The sequence below is a fragment of the Conger conger genome, chromosome 6, assembly GCF_963514075.1.
Source record: "Conger conger chromosome 6, fConCon1.1, whole genome shotgun sequence".
In the NCBI taxonomy this organism is placed as follows: Eukaryota; Metazoa; Chordata; class Actinopteri; order Anguilliformes; family Congridae; genus Conger; species Conger conger.
In genome coordinates this window covers 24,755,364-24,772,204 of record NC_083765.1, presented here as the reverse complement: position 1 = coordinate 24,772,204, position 16,841 = coordinate 24,755,364, and the positions used below count along the sequence as shown (strand labels likewise).

General features: G+C 47.2%; 3 protein-coding genes and 1 long non-coding RNA gene across 7 annotated transcripts in view; 2 read left to right on the top strand and 2 right to left on the bottom strand.

Annotated features, from left to right (window-relative positions):
* The first annotated feature begins 1,202 nt into the window (after positions 1-1,202).
* Positions 1,203-2,782, top strand: tomm5 (translocase of outer mitochondrial membrane 5 homolog (yeast)). The gene is made up of 2 exons (XM_061246794.1): positions 1,203-1,446; positions 2,522-2,782. The coding sequence occupies exons 1-2, from the start codon at positions 1,326-1,328 to the stop codon at positions 2,554-2,556; spliced, it is 156 nt and encodes a 51-aa protein (XP_061102778.1). The 5' UTR covers positions 1,203-1,325; the 3' UTR covers positions 2,557-2,782.
* A 518-nt stretch (positions 2,783-3,300) lies between these two features.
* fbxo10 (F-box protein 10) lies at positions 3,301-14,353 on the top strand. 2 transcript variants are annotated; one of them, XM_061244484.1, is made up of 11 exons: positions 3,301-3,969; positions 5,276-5,907; positions 6,737-7,558; positions 8,687-8,836; positions 9,303-9,439; positions 9,563-9,633; positions 10,124-10,276; positions 10,764-11,060; positions 11,762-12,072; positions 12,319-12,509; positions 13,167-14,353. In XM_061244484.1, exons 2-11 carry the CDS (start codon positions 5,323-5,325, stop codon positions 13,345-13,347), a joined length of 2,898 nt encoding a protein of 965 aa, XP_061100468.1. In that variant the 5' UTR covers positions 3,301-3,969; positions 5,276-5,322; the 3' UTR covers positions 13,348-14,353. The 2 variants fall into 2 exon arrangements, with proteins under 2 accessions (XP_061100468.1, XP_061100467.1); XM_061244483.1 differs by having other exon boundaries at positions 5,245-5,907.
* LOC133130171 (uncharacterized) lies at positions 9,211-11,160 on the bottom strand. Its single transcript, XR_009708916.1, has 3 exons — positions 10,103-11,160; positions 9,551-9,746; positions 9,211-9,413 (listed from the first exon to the last, which is right to left on the bottom strand). It is a non-coding gene; the product is annotated as an uncharacterized LOC133130171 (long non-coding RNA).
* polr1e (RNA polymerase I subunit E) overlaps positions 14,298-16,841 on the bottom strand; it is a 7,664-nt gene continuing 5,120 nt past the window's right edge. For all 3 annotated transcript variants that reach the window (XM_061244486.1, XM_061244487.1, XM_061244488.1), the window contains 4 exons: positions 16,572-16,702; positions 16,098-16,179; positions 15,577-15,708; positions 14,298-15,038 (listed from right to left, as the gene is read on the bottom strand). In XM_061244486.1, coding sequence (XP_061100470.1) covers positions 14,873-15,038; positions 15,577-15,708; positions 16,098-16,179; positions 16,572-16,702 — 511 coding nt within the window. In that variant the 3' untranslated portion in view covers positions 14,298-14,872. The remainder of the gene's footprint in view (positions 15,039-15,576; positions 15,709-16,097; positions 16,180-16,571; positions 16,703-16,841) is intronic.

The window sequence follows — 16,841 nt, the reverse complement described above, 5'->3', positions numbered from 1 at the left end:
ACGGTGAAATCATTTCTGCACTTTATCTGTATCTAACAAAAGTGGTTGAGATGGGCCTCCCCTCTTCACTGTAAAGTGCTTTGATATAATAAAATCCATGATGCATCCATCTGTTTTCTAACTGCTAAATCTGGGTCAGGGTCGCGGTGGCAACAGGACAGGCGGAGAGGCCTGGTGGCTGGGCTGCCCATGTACCTCGGTTGGGCTCAGCCCAAAAAGAGGACGTGATCACCATCTGGGTAGGGGTTGGGTGCAATGCTATATAGCACATTAAATACAGCAACAGTGGCAATTATTGTTTAGGTATAAATGGTAATTTCATATCTAAGTCTTGGATCAGGTAATGTGTGAGTCAGTTTACCTTGATTTGAGATACATTTAGAGACATTTTATCAATTTTACCAGCCCAGGTCTGCCCACACTTCAAATGGTACATATCATCCATGTGAAGGAGAAACTATAATCTTGACTGCGCAGATTATATATCCATCGTCTAACCCACCGTGATGTTTGCTAATGCAGGTCTACTGCTGAATGGAAAGAACAACAAGAATGAGGCCTTGACTAACTGTTTATTACCCACAATCCTTAGAAACACAGGAAGCCATGCCTCGTATTTACAAAGATACTTCCCCTAAAGAGAATTTACGAGCCCGTATGTTCATGAACATGCTTTTGTTTCTAACAGTAGCATAACCGTTCACAAGATAATGCATGTTACTTGTTGTGATTTAAAACTCTCTTTTGTCATACATATTGTCCACTTTAGGATTACTAAATATCTATGGGAGCTATAGCAGCCTTAAAATACAGACACTAATTAATTGTCATTATTCTTTAGGGTATTCATTGTGAGATGATTTGTTTGTGGGACATGACTATACGGTTTAGATATGAGGCTGTGGTTACATGGTATACCATGATTAATCGACATAGACATCATATGAATAAGGTTAGCATCAAGATATAAATAGATAGGACTGGGATAATAATACATTTCATAAATATTGAAATGAAAAAACTAAAAATAAATAAACGGTTTCCTTATTCTTAAATATGAATATTAAAATAACCATATTTAAAATAAACATAGACGAGCCTTTCCAGATGAAGAATACAGATGTCTCTATGCTGTTTTGAGAACAGAGCGCAGACTTTCGCGTTTTGCTGTGTACATACTGTTTGTTCCTCTTGACAACCCGTACAGTCTAAAATATTCTACTTCCGAAGTCGGAGAAAAGGTCACAAGCTCCCACGCTGTTACAAGAAACTCTTGACACTCGAATTCTGTATTATAAAAATCCTCTTTTAGATCCAATTCAGAAATGTTAAAGATCGAAGGGTTGGGCCCCAAAATGGACCCAGAGGAGATGAAGCGAAAGATGCGAGAAGACGTGATATCATCACTGCGGAACTTTCTCATTTATGTTGCGCTTCTAAGAGTCAGTAGGTATCCCATTTGGATGGCTAATTTCACGGGATCGATTGTGTGGTTATAGTTTGTGTGTGATCCTACTGTCACAGGCTTTGAACGCCCTGTTTAGTATAAGCTAGTTAACGGCTGTAGAGGGTATAACGCAGGGGTCGGCAACCCTGGTCCTGGAGAGCCGCAGGGTGTGCTGGCTTTCGTTGTTACTTGGCATTAATTGATCAATGAAAGCCGTTGATTACACAGTTAACTCACCTCACCTGGTTTCTTGGGTCTGAATCGGTTGCTTATTTTAAGGTGGAGACGAAAGCCAGCACACCCTGCGGCTCTCCAGGACCAGGGTTGCCGACCCCTGGTATAACGTATGACGTTGTTACATTACATTACATTATTGGCATTTGGCAGACGCTCTTATCCAGAGCGACGTACAACAAAGTACAACGTTGTAGCTGCATAATTATAGTTCAGGGTGTTTACATTATCGTTTGCTTGTCAGAATAAGGTCCTAATTTATACTAAACTGACGAGAGAGATGGCTGTGACATTGCAATTATTTGGCCAAAACATTTTTACGAGGAGCGTAGTAGAAATCATCTATGACAGTTAATACGTATAATTGCATCAACACACATAGGTGAAGGATGTTGTAATTTATCAATAAATATCAATAAAATGTAATTTATTATACCAAGCTGAGATGACCAATAGGACTACATGTCTGGCATGCACATTCATCTCATTCCCTGCAGTGGCTGAAAGCTCCTGAGTATTGTGGAGTGTCATGCAGACATGCATGTACCCATGGAGGGAGGGTGTGGGTTGGTGGGCTATTCCTTACTGTGTCACAAAGGCTACTACTCACTTACTTCCCTGGTCAATTTGCCTGTCAGAGGTACAGAGGAGATGTGTGTGTGTGTGTGTGTGCTCTTTTTGCAGGATGCTTGCTGCACCATTATTATTATTATTATTATTATTATTATTATTATTATTATTATTATTATTATCTGTAACAGGCATTGATCATCACACATTTTTTTCATAGGGTTGAGTTATGGTATATCTAGATGACCTTATTTCTACTTATCCTTGTAGCACCCTATGTTCTAAAGAAGTTGGACAGCATCTGAAATGGACACAACCTCCAAGCCCCAATGCCCCCAGTTCCTAGGAACAACAAGGAACCAGAAGCTGGAGATTTCAAAAACACCATTCATCCAGAACCCCAGAAGACTGGCCCGTATAGGAGTCAAAGATAAAATCAGATTCCAGTAAACTATGTGATGTACAGTAGTCTATGATCTGTTTGTTTTGCCTTTTTTATTGGGTTATATTAAACACAAGCTAATGAATGTATTTTGGTTTGTGTGTGATTCTTTGTCAAGTTGTCAACAAGCTCAGAATTGTAGTTATAGTTACTATAAAATGTTCAATTGTGAATGTAGTTTAGGACAGGAAGTTTAGACAGTCACAGATGGATTGATGTGGGTTGCTTTGTACATCTCAAATTTAAACAGATTATTTTATTACCTTAGCTACCTAGTTTCAGCTTTGTCACCAAGGCACATGTGGCTAATATTTTATGATGTACTTTTCTGGAAAATTGTGTGTTTATGAAATCATATTTATATTCATGTGTTTTTATAAAGCCTCATAAAAACAAAAACATAAAAATGTGACATTCAAATTTTATTTCATTTGGAACGTTTTAAAAATACGTTTGCTTTATGTAACCTCTTACTGTAATGTTAGTTATTTCTCTATTGGGGAGGGGAGTGGGTTTCATTCGACCCAGAAAAAACAAAACCCTCCCCGTTTTTTTGCCCTTTTAGATGCTGCCGTGGACATGGTTTCTGTCAGCTTGGCAGATCAGGTTGTGTAGGCCTACTGCTAACGTACTCCTTTATCCAGTCTTCTCAATTATTTGTAGCGCTGGCAGTTGCCAAGGCCTTGATCGGGAGAAAGACGTGAGATTGGACTGACGCAATTGGTAACGGACTCGTCTCGCAGCCTCCCAGGAAAGGTTAAGGGTACCAATTGTGTGGATTCGTGTTCGTTCTTTACGTTAAATGTTTTCCGTTATCAATAAACTGCAACCACGAGGCCGAATTACCGCTTTTCTAAAACAGGATTGCCACGGCTGCAAAGGAACAAGAAGCGATATCAGTCGCGATTCCTGTCGACACAATAGCTGCGGCGGCATCTCATTTGATGTAAACTGGAAAACCAGTGAACAAAACATCCGCTACTGTACCGCGTAAAATACGAGATGGACGTGGACACCGCTAGGCTATTATCACCCACACTGAAATAACAAATTACTGTGTAGTCCAACTTGAATCCTCCACCCCCTTACAACTCCTCAAAGCACGCCCCAGTTTCTACGCCTCGTCGTAAAGGAGGGCTACAGAAAAACGTCGTCCGATGCTTTTCCCTTGACGCGTTGCTGTCTGAATATTGTTCTGTTTTGATTCCGAAGAAAGGAAGGGGAGTGGGCAAGAACGTAGCCTACTAAGTACCCTCGTTCAGCTGAAATAGGAAAGGTAAGTTACCCATTTATTTTACCGTATGGTAGGGTATTTAAAGAAACTCACTCGATCATGCATTAAACCATTATTTTCTTAAAGTGAAAAATGCGAGAGGCGCTTTGCGGTCGTCTAGCGGCAATTCAATCGTACATCAAAGGTTTCTGAAACAAAGTTGGGTACATCTAAGCTATTTAATCGCGACATTGTAACGCCATGCATTTTTTGTTGTGCTATATGGCAATTATTGGCTAGATTTAAGAAATCGAACAGACAGTCGTCTAACTGAAATGTATAGCTACGCTTTACAGGAGGCTACTTAGATGAACACATGTTGTTTTAAGCCCCCTTCAAAGTTTCTTTTGTTCCCTCATCCCAGCAATTTACCCACATTTAAAGGCTTTTTAAAAACATTGAACGTGCCATCGATCCTTTGTAGCCCTATAGCTACTCGTGACGTTCATTCTGCTATTGCTATTCATTTGGCTGGTGAGTAATGGCCGTATTCTCATTTAGCCAATTAATTTGTGTTATCGAAATCCCACTTTATGAATTTACCCGATTTAGACTGTTTGGAATGAGGTATAAGCCATGTCACCCAATTTTACTGAACCTAATATGTCAACGAAAAACGTCACATGTTAATAGGTCTATCATCATAATAATGATGTTGACCGTTTTATGACTGACGGTTATGATATAACGCTGCCCAATGCACACTAGTTAATCATTGTCAGTTGCTTGCTCTATTAAGTTTGCGTTAATGGTTATGCTCCAGTTGTGGGCTTTGAATTGCTAAAGAAATATAACATTCACTTGTTCTATCTGAAGTGAAATGAACAGTGATTAAGGTCGCACGTTGAGGTTGATTTGCAAAGCTAAGTTGGTAATTATTGCTTTATATGTGCAGTGTTATACAATCAGCAGCATTTGGAGGTAGTGCACCCTGCAGTTCTCACATGGGAGAATGGTCTCCATGGTCTTTGTTAGTTTCATTAGGGCGTTCCATAAATTGACCTGGAGTCAGACGGTACAGTCATCATGGCAGGAGTTTCCATTGGTACATGCGCTGGGGCTCCCCTGTGTCCCACAGTGACACACAAAAACAAATGCGCAGTGCTGAGAGATTGAAGGCATTGTCAGAAATGTGTGTCATCAGAGACGGAGACAATTCAACCCGATGAAAATGGGATCATATACACTCACAAGCATGCTGTTTCTCCTAGGATGCTATTGGAGGTACTCACAAGACTAACTGTTAATCCTGTTTGCTGTCCCTGCTTTTTCTTCTAGTGTCCTTAAAACCTGCCCACTGTTCCTCCAGGGGCCCTTGGTGACTCCGTGCTCGGCATCTAGGCTGGAACGGAAGCCATGGAGGTGGGCAGCCTGCCGGTGGAGGTGTGGCGGCTGATCCTGGCCTACCTGGCCCTGCCGGACCTGGGCCGCTGCAGCCTGGTGTGCCAGGCCTGGCGAGAGCTCATCCTCAGCCTGGACAAAACCCGCTGGAGGCAGCTCTGCCTGGGCTGCCCCGAGTGCCGGCACCCAAACTGGCCCAACCGGCCGCACCAGGAGCCCCCGTCCTGGAGGGAGGCCCTGCGGCAGCACGCCGTGGCTAGCCGCACCTGGACCCGGCACGGGCCCGAACCCGGCTCCTCCAGCTGCCTCTACCTGTTCCGCCGCAGGAAGAGCCGGCGGGCCTGGCACGTGGGGCCGGGGTGCGAGCACGAAACGCTCAGAGGGGCGCTGTCTGCGGCGGGGCCATACGACAGGGTGGTGCTGCATCCCGGGGTGTACGAGGAGCAGGCGGAGGTGACCCTGAAGTCGCCCGTGGAGATCGTGGGCAAGGGGAACCTGGGGGAAGTGACCCTGCTGGTCTGCATCGACCAACAGTGTCCCACCGCTCGGCTCTGCAACCTGGTCTTCATGCCGGCCTGGTTCTCTCCTGTGGTCTACAAGGTGTGTAATGTAGGCCAGTCTACTACAAAAATATTTCCAATTTTTACCAATTTCAAGATTTGCCAGTGGAGTAAGAACATTTAAAACAAGCATCCATTTTTATCATAATCAGTAAAATGTTCAGTGCGAAATTACCTCTTACAGAGTACACATATGGTCCCTATAGGGAGTTGAATTAGCACTGGACATTTTACTGTATATGATTAACTGGATGCGTCCACACCTAAAACAATCAAGCTGTGTGCAGAAAGAAAGAGCATCAGCGGTGTGCGATTGCTGCTTTTCCTTATGTCATACCAACAGTCATGCGTTTTAATAAGCCAAGGTGTCATATTTGTGTCACTGTTCCTGGAAGGACTCCACGTGTTCAGGCAGCATCCAGAGAAATAGCCTGATTTGGCGGAGCTGTAGTTATGATTTAGTGTCACTCATTTTGAGGGATGGGTATTGGTTATATTTAAATGATAAGGATGATAAAATGATCTTTTGAATGCATAAATAGTACCTGAACTGATACATTCTTTAAAATAAAGAGTAAACATTGAAGAAGGCATTTTTTTATTGCAAAGGCAAAGAAATAGAACAGTTGAATCCTTTCAATTGCACTTGTTAACAGTTTATGCTGTTTCGACTTTAGGAGTTTAACATTGGCCAGCTTGTTATGGCACCTGCCGTCAGTGGCTCAGTCGACAGAGGAGTGTAGTGTTAGCTGGTGAAGGCACTGAAATGAGGCTGTGATTCGGTACAGTATGTACCGGTCATATGGGAACCAGTGCCATATTGGTACCAGGCTTCGGTATTCATTTTGCTGCTTTCTGTGTTGCCGCAGACAACCTCGGGACATGTGCAGCTGGACAACTGTAACCTGGAGGGGGGCCAGCTTCAGGTGAGGGGCCCCGGTACCTGCCAGGCCCGGTTCTGCTCGTTTGGGCCGGGGAGCAGGGCCCACTTTCAGGGCGTGGCCCTCAGCCTGCTGGACAGCTGCGACTTCTCCGGCAGCGATGGCGCGTCCGTCACTGTGGAAGGCCCGCCCACCTCCGACCGCAACTGGGCCTGCAGACACCTGGCGGCCCTGGCCCGGTCCTCCTCTGCCACTGCCAGGGCCACGCAGCCGGACGGGGGGGACGGGCCCCGCAGCCTGTGGCCCCCCGGAGTGGCCGTCACCCTGGGGGAGCTGTGGGGGAAGGGAGGGGAGCGGACACTGCGGCGGTGCAGGGGTCGCGGGGGCGGAGGTTTCGGGGAGGGCACTGTGATCGGGGACGGCTGCAGCGAGAGCGAGCCCAGCGAGGAGGAAGATGAGGAGGAGGAAGAGGAAGGAGAGGAAGGGGAGCCCGCTGTCGACCCCACGCTCTACAGACTCTCCCACAGTCGCCACGGTCTCTCTCACCTCCTGGAGCAGTTCCCCAGCTCGTCCTCGGCCCCACATGGGCCTCCTGCTGCCCCCCCTGAGCTGCGCACCCTGCAGGAGGAGCTGGAGCAGGACAGGGAGGCCCAGGTTCTGGCCCGGTCCGTCCAGGGCTGCCTGATGCGCCGCTGCCTGTTCCGGGACGGAAAGGGGGGCGTGCTGGTGTGCAACCACGGCCACGCCCGGATGGAGAGCAACGTGTTCCGAGGTCTGACCTACGCGGTGCGCTGCGTCCAGAACGCCAAGGTACCACAGCTTTGAGCCTCCCCCAGCTCTGAGAGTTTGCCCTTAGCTCTGTGAGTTTGCTCCTAGCTCTGAGCATTTGCCCCAGCTCTGTGAGTTTGCCCCCTGCTCTGTGAGATTGTCCCCATCTCTGAGAGATGGCGCTCAGCTCAGAGATTGCTGCCAGTTTTGAGATTTTGGCCCTAGCTCTGTGAGATTGTCCTCAGCTCTGTGAGTGTCCTCAGCTCTGTGAGATTGTCCCCAGTTCTGTGAGATTGTCCCTAGCTCTGTGAGATTGTCCCTAGCTCTGTGAGATTGCCCCTAGCTCTGTGAGATTGCCCCTAGCTGTGTGAGATTGCCCCTAGCTGTATGAGATTGCCCCTAGCTGTGTGAGATTGCCCCTAGCTGTGTGAGATTGCCCCTAGCTGTGTGAGATTGCCCCTAGCTCTGTGAGATTGCCCTCAGCTCTGTGAGATTGCCCCTAGCTCTGTGAGATTGGGTTCAGTTTGTACTTGGCTGTAATGTCTCCTGGAAAAAACGAATGTAAGTGGGGTTGGTGGCCCTGACTGGGGGCACTCTTCCTTCTGGACCAGATGAACACACAATGGCCAGCACAATGATGGCATTGTGAAACATTGGGTTCATTCCAATCGCTTATTTTATCCATCCTCGTCTCTCCGATCTTTTCTTGATCTGGAAATTGATTTTCGGCCATCTTTAAGGACATTCCAATCCATTAGATGCTCCTTGGAGGAGCGAGGAGCAAGGATACAGGAGAGCATCCTCCCTGGAAGTATTTTTTCAGAACGTATGATGTATAACTGATCCACTTGTGGATCCAGCTCTTCATGTCTGTAATTGATACCGCTTCAAACTGATGCTCGACTGAGCAAGGACATTTCATCTGCCCAATACATGTTGCATCGATTCCTCTGTCCTTGTATCTCATCCCTGCATGCTGTCCTGGTGTCCTCCTTTGGTTGGAGCCTAGGAGCAAGGACACGATGTGAGGAAGTGATGCAAGGAGTGAAAATAAGCGATTGGAATGAGCCCACTCTTCATTAATCTGCCCTGGTAGCATCATGGAAGCATGGACATGTTTAATGTGCCACACTCAAACTGTCCCTCTGTTCATGCGTTTGCCCATGTCAGATCATCATGCTGTGGAATGAGGTGTGCGGTTGCCGGGCGTCGGGCGTGTTCTTGCGCCTCTCTGCTGCGGGCCTCATTGCCGAAAACAACATCCACTCCAACGCAGAGGCAGGGCTGGACATCCGCAAGGGAGCTAATCCCATCATCCTGGTAACGTCCATAAATTCACTACAACAGTGGGCTGCTGCAGATTCCTGGTAACAGTAAAACTAAACAAAACTAAGCCACACTGGCAGCCGTACAACAAGTGCATACAAAAAGACGGTTGTAAATGAAATGTGCATAATGTGAGACTCCCTCAGTTAAATCTGCTTCACTATCTGGCTGACTCAATCTGCTCTGGATGGTGGGCTTAGTCCAGGTTCAGATAAGAAATGAAACACACGAGCGGAGAATATTGGCGACACAGATATATTGCGTAATTTATTGCGGGGACGAGAATGGAATGCATTTCCTCCCCCCATAGTTTACAGTGGATACTGTCTCTCTCTCTGAGAACACAGGGCTTGGTATTAACTGCTTATTTTAGAAATGATTTATTTGGAAAAGGAGGGCTGCTTTTTCTTGTCACAGACAGATTCAAGCTTTGCTCGCTTCTCTCCGTCTTCCTCTGAAGTGTAACAGAATACACAGTGGTCTGCGTTCCGGAATTGTTGTCCTTGGAAACGGGAAAGGTTCCATCCGAAGCAACCAGATCTACGGCAACAAGGAGGCAGGCATCTACATCCTGTACAATGGAAACCCTGTGGTGAGGTGTGTGTGCGGGGCTGGGAGCACGTACAGTAATCTGCCTTCCAGTTGCTTAAGTTTATAATGCTTCAGAGAAATAGCACATTGTTCTTTATTGTTTTGTCAATTTCTTACGGTGTCTTTCAGTGGGAATCGCATCTTCCAGGGCCAGGCAGCAGGCATTGCTGTGAATGAGAATGGGCGGGGCCTGATTGTTGGTACGCATCACTTCCTGCGGGCCACTTGACTGTGCCAGGTCTCTGTGAGGCTGATCACTGTTACACAAACCCGTTCTGAACCCTGCCATTATACAGCTTACTGCTCCAGACTCCTATTGTAGAGAAGAAAGCCTTTTCATTACTGAACCTCTCCAGGGAACAAGAGGACAACATGGCCTAGTTGATCTTTAGAGGAGACAGAGAGCTATTCTCTGAAGATTATCAAACGTTAATATTAGTTATTTCCCTTAACATTTAAGTATATCTAAAGATTTCTTCACACATATACACAGGTAAATAAGGTTTTAAAAATTAACAGCAGTGATCCATATAAGCCTTATATATAACTGCTGGTGTCTAAGCAAACCCTTTTCCTGTGGTACATTTTCACATGCAATATCCACAGGTACTATGAAGACCATTAGTAGTCAGCCCCTAGATTATCAGCAAATGAAGTAATGTCTGTTACCTGCTCCCCTTACCCCAACAGACAATGTTATTTGGGAGAACCAGTGGGGAGGTGCAGATATCAGGAGAGGAGGAGACCCGGTCATGAGGAACAACTTCATCTGTCATGGCTACTCCGATGGAGTGGTGGTGGGGGAGAGAGGCCGCGGGCTCATCGAGGGAAACCACATCTACTGTAGGTGGCCTTTGCTCATCTGTCCATCTCTTTCTCCCTCCAGAGGGTTATCCCTTTATAAGGTGTAAGATCAAAAATATGATTATGTTCAGTTAATGTTCTTAACTGAACATTCTAATGCTGGTGTAATGGCTCTACTGGTAACAGAAAGCAATATTGTAGAAACATTCAAGGAGTTCCATATTTCCTGTCCATTTGAGTTTGTTTCATTTGGACGGCCTCAATATTCATCCAATATGGCACCTACCCACCTGTCAGTTCCCAATCAGGGCCCTTTCATTTCAACAGATTGTCCAACTCAAACGGGAGAAAGAAGCCATTTTATCTTAGACAATCAAGTGACATAGATGGAGTGGCTCACTGGAATGAAAGTTTGCAGTCGAAGCAGCCTACCAAGCTAACCGCAGTTAGCCCGGCTTAAAGGCTTAACAATGCACTTGACATGATGGTAAATATGAAGAATGAAGCAGTTTTTCCGTTTGGGTAGGTAACCGGGGCTGTGGCATTTGGGTGATGTCGTCCAGCCTGCCCCAGCTGTCGGGGAACCGCATCGTGCACAACTGCATCTACGGCGTGGCCGTGTTCTGCCGCAAGGACAGCGAGGACGGCGGGGAGGGCGACGGCTACCTGTCGGGCCACGGCGGCGTCGCGGGCGACAACTTTAACGAGGAGGGCGAGCTGCTGGCCTGGGAGAGCGACCTGGACAGCGAGGACGAGCGATTCTCCTCCCGCCGGCCTGTCAGCGTGGCGCTGGTGGAGGGCAACTACGTCGGCCACAACGGAGGTGAGGGAACGGCCAGTCGCCAAGGAGACAAGTCTGTATGGAATACTCCTTTTTGGATGGCAGTTACTGATCATAAAAAATAGTGTGATACCTCACACTGCAAAACATACTTGTCTCGACAAGACAGTTTTTAGTCTTGTAATAAGACATTTTTTTCTCTTTCAAGTAGGAAATATTAGCTAAAATTGCTGCTTCACATTTGGACTATTTTTTCTATGAAAAGCCATTTACTAATATAAATGTCCCAGTCAGCATTATTAAATCTTGACTGTATTTAATTGGATCTGAATAGGATGATTAGGGCAGCTGAGAGCTTTTGTAGGACATCATGTACCTGCTCCCACTACAGCGCGGTGCTTGCTTCCTCTCGGTCTCTACTCAGCAGAACACCATGACTATAATCCATGAGTCATGGGCGACACAGCCCCAGTTACCATGGCGATTTATGAAGCCCTACTCTGACATCACTACTCCAGCAGCTCTGGGGTTGTTTCATGGACATAGATCCTGTGGGGTGGGGGGAAATGGGAGGAAATGCACCCTCCCCTACCCCCCATCAAATGGCCCCTCCCAAATCCAAATATTATCATGTGGTATTGGGAGGTAGTTAGCCCCCCTCCATAGTTGAAATGAGACCAGTGTCCTTGGGTGGTTGGCATTGCTGTGTGCACCTGTGATTCTCATTTTCACCCCGTCCTCAGCGGTGGGGCTGTACGTGAAGAGCAGCGAGGCGCTGAACGTGGTGGGGAACGCCGTGCACGGAAACAAGGGCGCAGGTGTGACCGTGCTCCAGAGCGGTCAGCTGACCCGGCTGGTCGCCAACTGCGTCTGCGGCAACGCCCGAACCGGGGTCACCGTGGAGACGGGCTGCCAGGTGGAGCTGCGCGGCAATGGCGTCTACGACAATGGGGGCCATGGCGTCAGCTGCCGTGGCGACGGGCAGGTCATGGAGAACGACGTGGTGGGGAACCGGGGCAGCGGGATACGCCTGGCGGAGAGCGCGGACATCAAGGTGAGCCGGGTTAGGGCCAGGTTAGGGCCGGGTTAGGGCCGGGTTAGGGCCGGGTTAGGGCCGCGGCAGGCTAGCGCGATCAAGTGGTCCGGCTTCTAGTCTGACATACCACACCTACTGCTTAGCTTAGATTTACCATGTGAACTAGATATGATGTTCATGACTGGAGACAACTGAGCCTTTATGCGAGTTGTGCCATTTCATTTAACTCATCCACACCATCTCCTGCCGTTCCTCTTGCCCCAGGTCCTAAAGAACCGTGTCCAGACGGAGCGGGGCTGGGGCATCGCCGTCCTGGGGCAGGTGAAGGGGCAGGTGCAGGAGAACGTGGTGTTCCAGAGGCGGCCTGGCAGCACCAAACCGCTGCTACACCGGGACGCCGGCAATGGCGTCTGTCTGCTGCTCAACAACACCCTGCTGCCCTGCGCCAAGACGAGGCAAGGGACTGGCCAGGACCACACCTGGGTCAGATACGGAATGGTTTTGGATTGAAATACTTTTCTAAGCTTTACTTGTCTGGTGTATTGGAACCTATGAAATATTCTCAAAAAGTGCAAACCCTGCCTTATGATCCTCTTGGTTGCCTCAATTGCACCAGGCAAGATCAATTGAACACCAAAAAGTATTTTAATCCAAAGCAATTACTATTTGACCAGGGCCGGATAGGTCTGGCTGTAACTTTAGATTTAAACCATGACAGACCTGAATTTAATTTAAATGTATTCCTGTATTCAACAAGGTAAATGCTCATTAATAGCATTTCTGTAAATGTGCCAGGGTTAGAGGCTAATTTATTTGTAGACCTTGAGTGTCTTTGGATTTAAAGCTTTTATTCTTCATGAAGTAGAACTGTTGAATTCAGGTTTTGTAAGATAATATAAGGTTGCAAGGCCTCTTCCTGTAGTACTGTCCAGCTGTGTTAAAAATCATCTCATTAAGATATATTTTTAAACCTTGGGGACATGATAATTAGCATGATATTCCAGGCTTAAGTACTACTTTCAACACTTGGGACTTTATATTTTGTCTGGGATTTGTTGCATTGCCTGTTTAATGAATATTCATTCTGCCATGTTCATGTTTGAATCCCCCAGTTCTGGCCAGGCAGACGCTCTCTGGGCTCTTGAGAACCCCCCACCACGCCCTCAGCTGAACAGCCAATCAAGCGCAACCCTGCCCGGCGCGTCCGCACATCACGCCATGAGCAGCAGGATCACCACCAGGGTGGAGAGTGGTTGCCATAACAGCGGCAGCGTCCTTTGCACCATCCTATGAGTTCCTCCCGTGGGTTCTGTTGACCCAGCGAGTACTCGGAGCTGCATTCCGAACACTGAAGGAAGCACACTAATACAGCAATGGAAACTCCTGACCCAGTGAGCTCTCCTGTAGGACAGGGGACTCAACATGTTCCGGAACCAAAAAAGCTGCCGTCAGCATTCTGATTGTCTGTGACATCATACATTTTACAGCATTCTTTATGACCATATCCTGGTTGTCTGTGATACAGATCTGATATCTTTAAGAGTTTGTCAATACGGACCTATTCTCCCCCTAAGTGCCCGTTGTCTCTGCCTTTGACAGTACCAAGTGAAACATAAGAACTTGGCAAATTGCTGAGATGATTTTACAAGTCTCGTCGACGGCTTTTGTGAAAAGCTTTTCAGCACACTGCTAAACGGTTGAGTGGTGTCATTACCAGAGGCCCCTGTGGACCGAGTATTCGAGCCTCGCACCAATTAAAACTCATTCAGAGAGCTCATGGTTAAGCCTTTTACCTGTCAAAAAAATCCACTATTTCAATATATTATCAGTAACAATGGGCACTTATTTGAATATAGTCGAGTACACGCACTCATTCTGCAGTGGTAGGTGATAGTGAGAGATGCAGTTCGCCCTACTTCATGTCATCCTGGGAACAGACTCCCTAGTCTCGGCTGACTCAACCGTTTGAGGAAAACACATGGCTCCTGCCTCTATAAGTGCATGTCCTTAGAGGCAGGCCTTACGACAGTAGGCTCCCCAGATGCCCTTCAGCGAAGCCATTACCAGGCATGGTGAAGCACCGACCTGCTCCATTCAGATCCAGTTTGTTTAGCCTGTTGACAATCGACCACCAATGTAAGAATCAATGTGCTGTATACGAAGACCCTGTTACGCCCTTAAATACCATGAAATGACTCACCTATGGCCTCTGTAAAAGCTCTTCCAAAACATTTGTGCAATACTTGTTTGAAATGTGCCTATATACATATAATTTTTTAATATTAAATTTTAAATTATACATGCCCCTTCTGGTTTTTCTGCATTTCTACAAAAAAGCTGGTAAGTCGTATTTACACTTAAATTGTAATATAAATGCCAGAGTTTATATCACGAGTTCAATCTTGATAGAATTGAATTGAATCTGAATGATCTGAGAGCTATACTTTTGTCATTATAAAACAGCCATTCTTGATTTTAATACGTAACCCATCCTGCATTATACCAGCATCCCAAATGCACACATTCCTGTACCCAAGAAGGTATAAAAGTCTGTTTAGAATGTCGGTACCGAGGTATACGGAGGAAAGATCACTCAGGCATGAACACAGGCGTTCAGGTCTTAAGACGGTGATTTGTGGTGCAGAACAGCCATTAGGTATGGTGCATTGTGAGATGTGCATTGCTGCTGCAGATGAAATGGACAATGTCAACGGTGGAGTTTCACTCCAGCTTCTACTCCCGTTTCTTTTTCTTTTGCCACCTGACACCATAGCGCTGTGTCTCGGGGCACATCAGCGCCCCCTGCTGTCCCCTCCGGTTACTTCATCTTCTTGCGTTTGCGCCGCTGCACCAGGTGGTCGTACTTGGCCAGCGGGAGCTCCAGCGTGGCCAGCCTGTGCTCGTTCTCTGGCCCCAGCCCGCCCTCCTCCGACACGGGCCGCCTGCTCAGCTTCAGGCCCATGGACTTGGCCACCTCCAGCATCCTGCAACAGGGGCGGCGGGGAAACCAGCCAAAATTAATCTACGCACACCCTTGTCGGGGGATCAGCCAGCACATTTTCAAATCGTGGGAAAACCACTTCCTGCCTTACATCACAACACAAGGACTGAAGGTAGTGCTAATTCTGATTGGCCGGGCAGGCTCGCAGCAGGGAGCAAGTATCAGAAAGCACTAAAAGGAATTGACAAAAGACCCTTTGTTCTCTCAGAGAGTGCAGCCACTATCCCTGCTGGGCCAGAGGGTCACATTAAGGACAGTCCTCATCCCACACACTGCATCTTTGTACACTTGGTCTGCTAAACCAGGTTGAGTAAAGGAGATTGGCTGAGACAGAGGGTGAGGTTGAGTGCAATGACTGTACACCTCTGCAGTAGTGAAGAGTGGGTGTGGGAAGTTCACAGCACAACGAGGAAATGTAACCACCGCACATTCCAAGGAAAACAATGTTTTTATCTGAGGCAATGTGGGGTCGTGTCTGTGTCCCAGAGCTGGTGGAGAGAGAGGAGGTTAAATTCTCTCACTTGTTCTCAGTGATCCTCAGGTCCCGGTGGAGCAGGGTGAGGTCGGCCATCTGCTCACCCAGGTGAAGCAGCAGAGCCAGGCAGTACGCAGCCAGCTTCACCCGCATGGAGGTGGGCAACATGTTCTGAATCCTGAAGAGAAGCCAGAACGTTTAAACATAAAAGGCACTGCGGTCCAACTGGTTCTGAAGTAACCCTCTCAGATCTGGTTCAACACACAGGGGCCTGTATCACAAAGCAGTATAAATGAGTACACAAAGTAATACCCAGAACCCTCCAAAATCTGGAACATGGACTGAAGTAAAAAATAACCATTTTGGGTGTTGGCTAAACTGTTTAGTGCAGTTATCCAGCTAAATCCGTAATCCTGCTTTGTGATGCAGATCTGCAAGTGGACATTTTGAAAGGACATCAAAGACTCCCTAGTGAGGGACATAAAGCTTCAAGCACAGAGGAACTTGTGGCACCCCCTAAACGAGGTCCTCCATACGGTGCTCCCAGAGACGGGCTCACACGCCTACCTGCCATGATTAAATGCTTCCACTGTGAAAGTCCTCATTAGCTTGTTCTGGATAATGCGGGGGCACCCTTCTTCCTGTCCAACTGTAAAAAATAAACACAGCAGCTATGGAATTCTTTCATGACAGATGCCATTAAAGTGACTCTACTGGTCCAAGGGTTGGGCCCTATAGTGGTTCCCAAATCTTCTGATCCACTTTATAAGCAAACATCTTCTGTCACCAACCCCTTATATTGCCTCCCCTATTTATGGTGCATTATACAATTTTCATTTAGCAGCAGGGCACATTATCAGTGTTTGTGTTTACGTTGACTGGTGTGGATGTCAATTAAAGATGCAGGAGATATCACAGCCCCCACCCCAGGACCCAGACTCTGATGGCGCATTATTAATGGCGCAGAAAACACTGGTGCAGAATGACAGGCGCCCCCTAGGGGTGAGGATGTCTCATATGGCTTTGGTTCCACCCACTCACACTTGCGGGTGAAGTTTCTCTGGTGGGCCAGCTTGATGAGCAGGGAGAGGTACCAAGTGCAGCGCGCCTGTCGGTCACGTGACTCCTCGTCTCCAGAGAGCGTCCTCAGCAGCTTCAGCACTGACAGGGGGCTGGAAAAACACAGCACCAGATAAAGCGGGACAAATCAAAGGATGCGTCTCTCCACACAAAAAGACAAGGATATTTGCTGACAGCCCACTCTCATAGTGCTATAGTACTGCAGGGAAACGGTGACTGATTAGTAGCAAA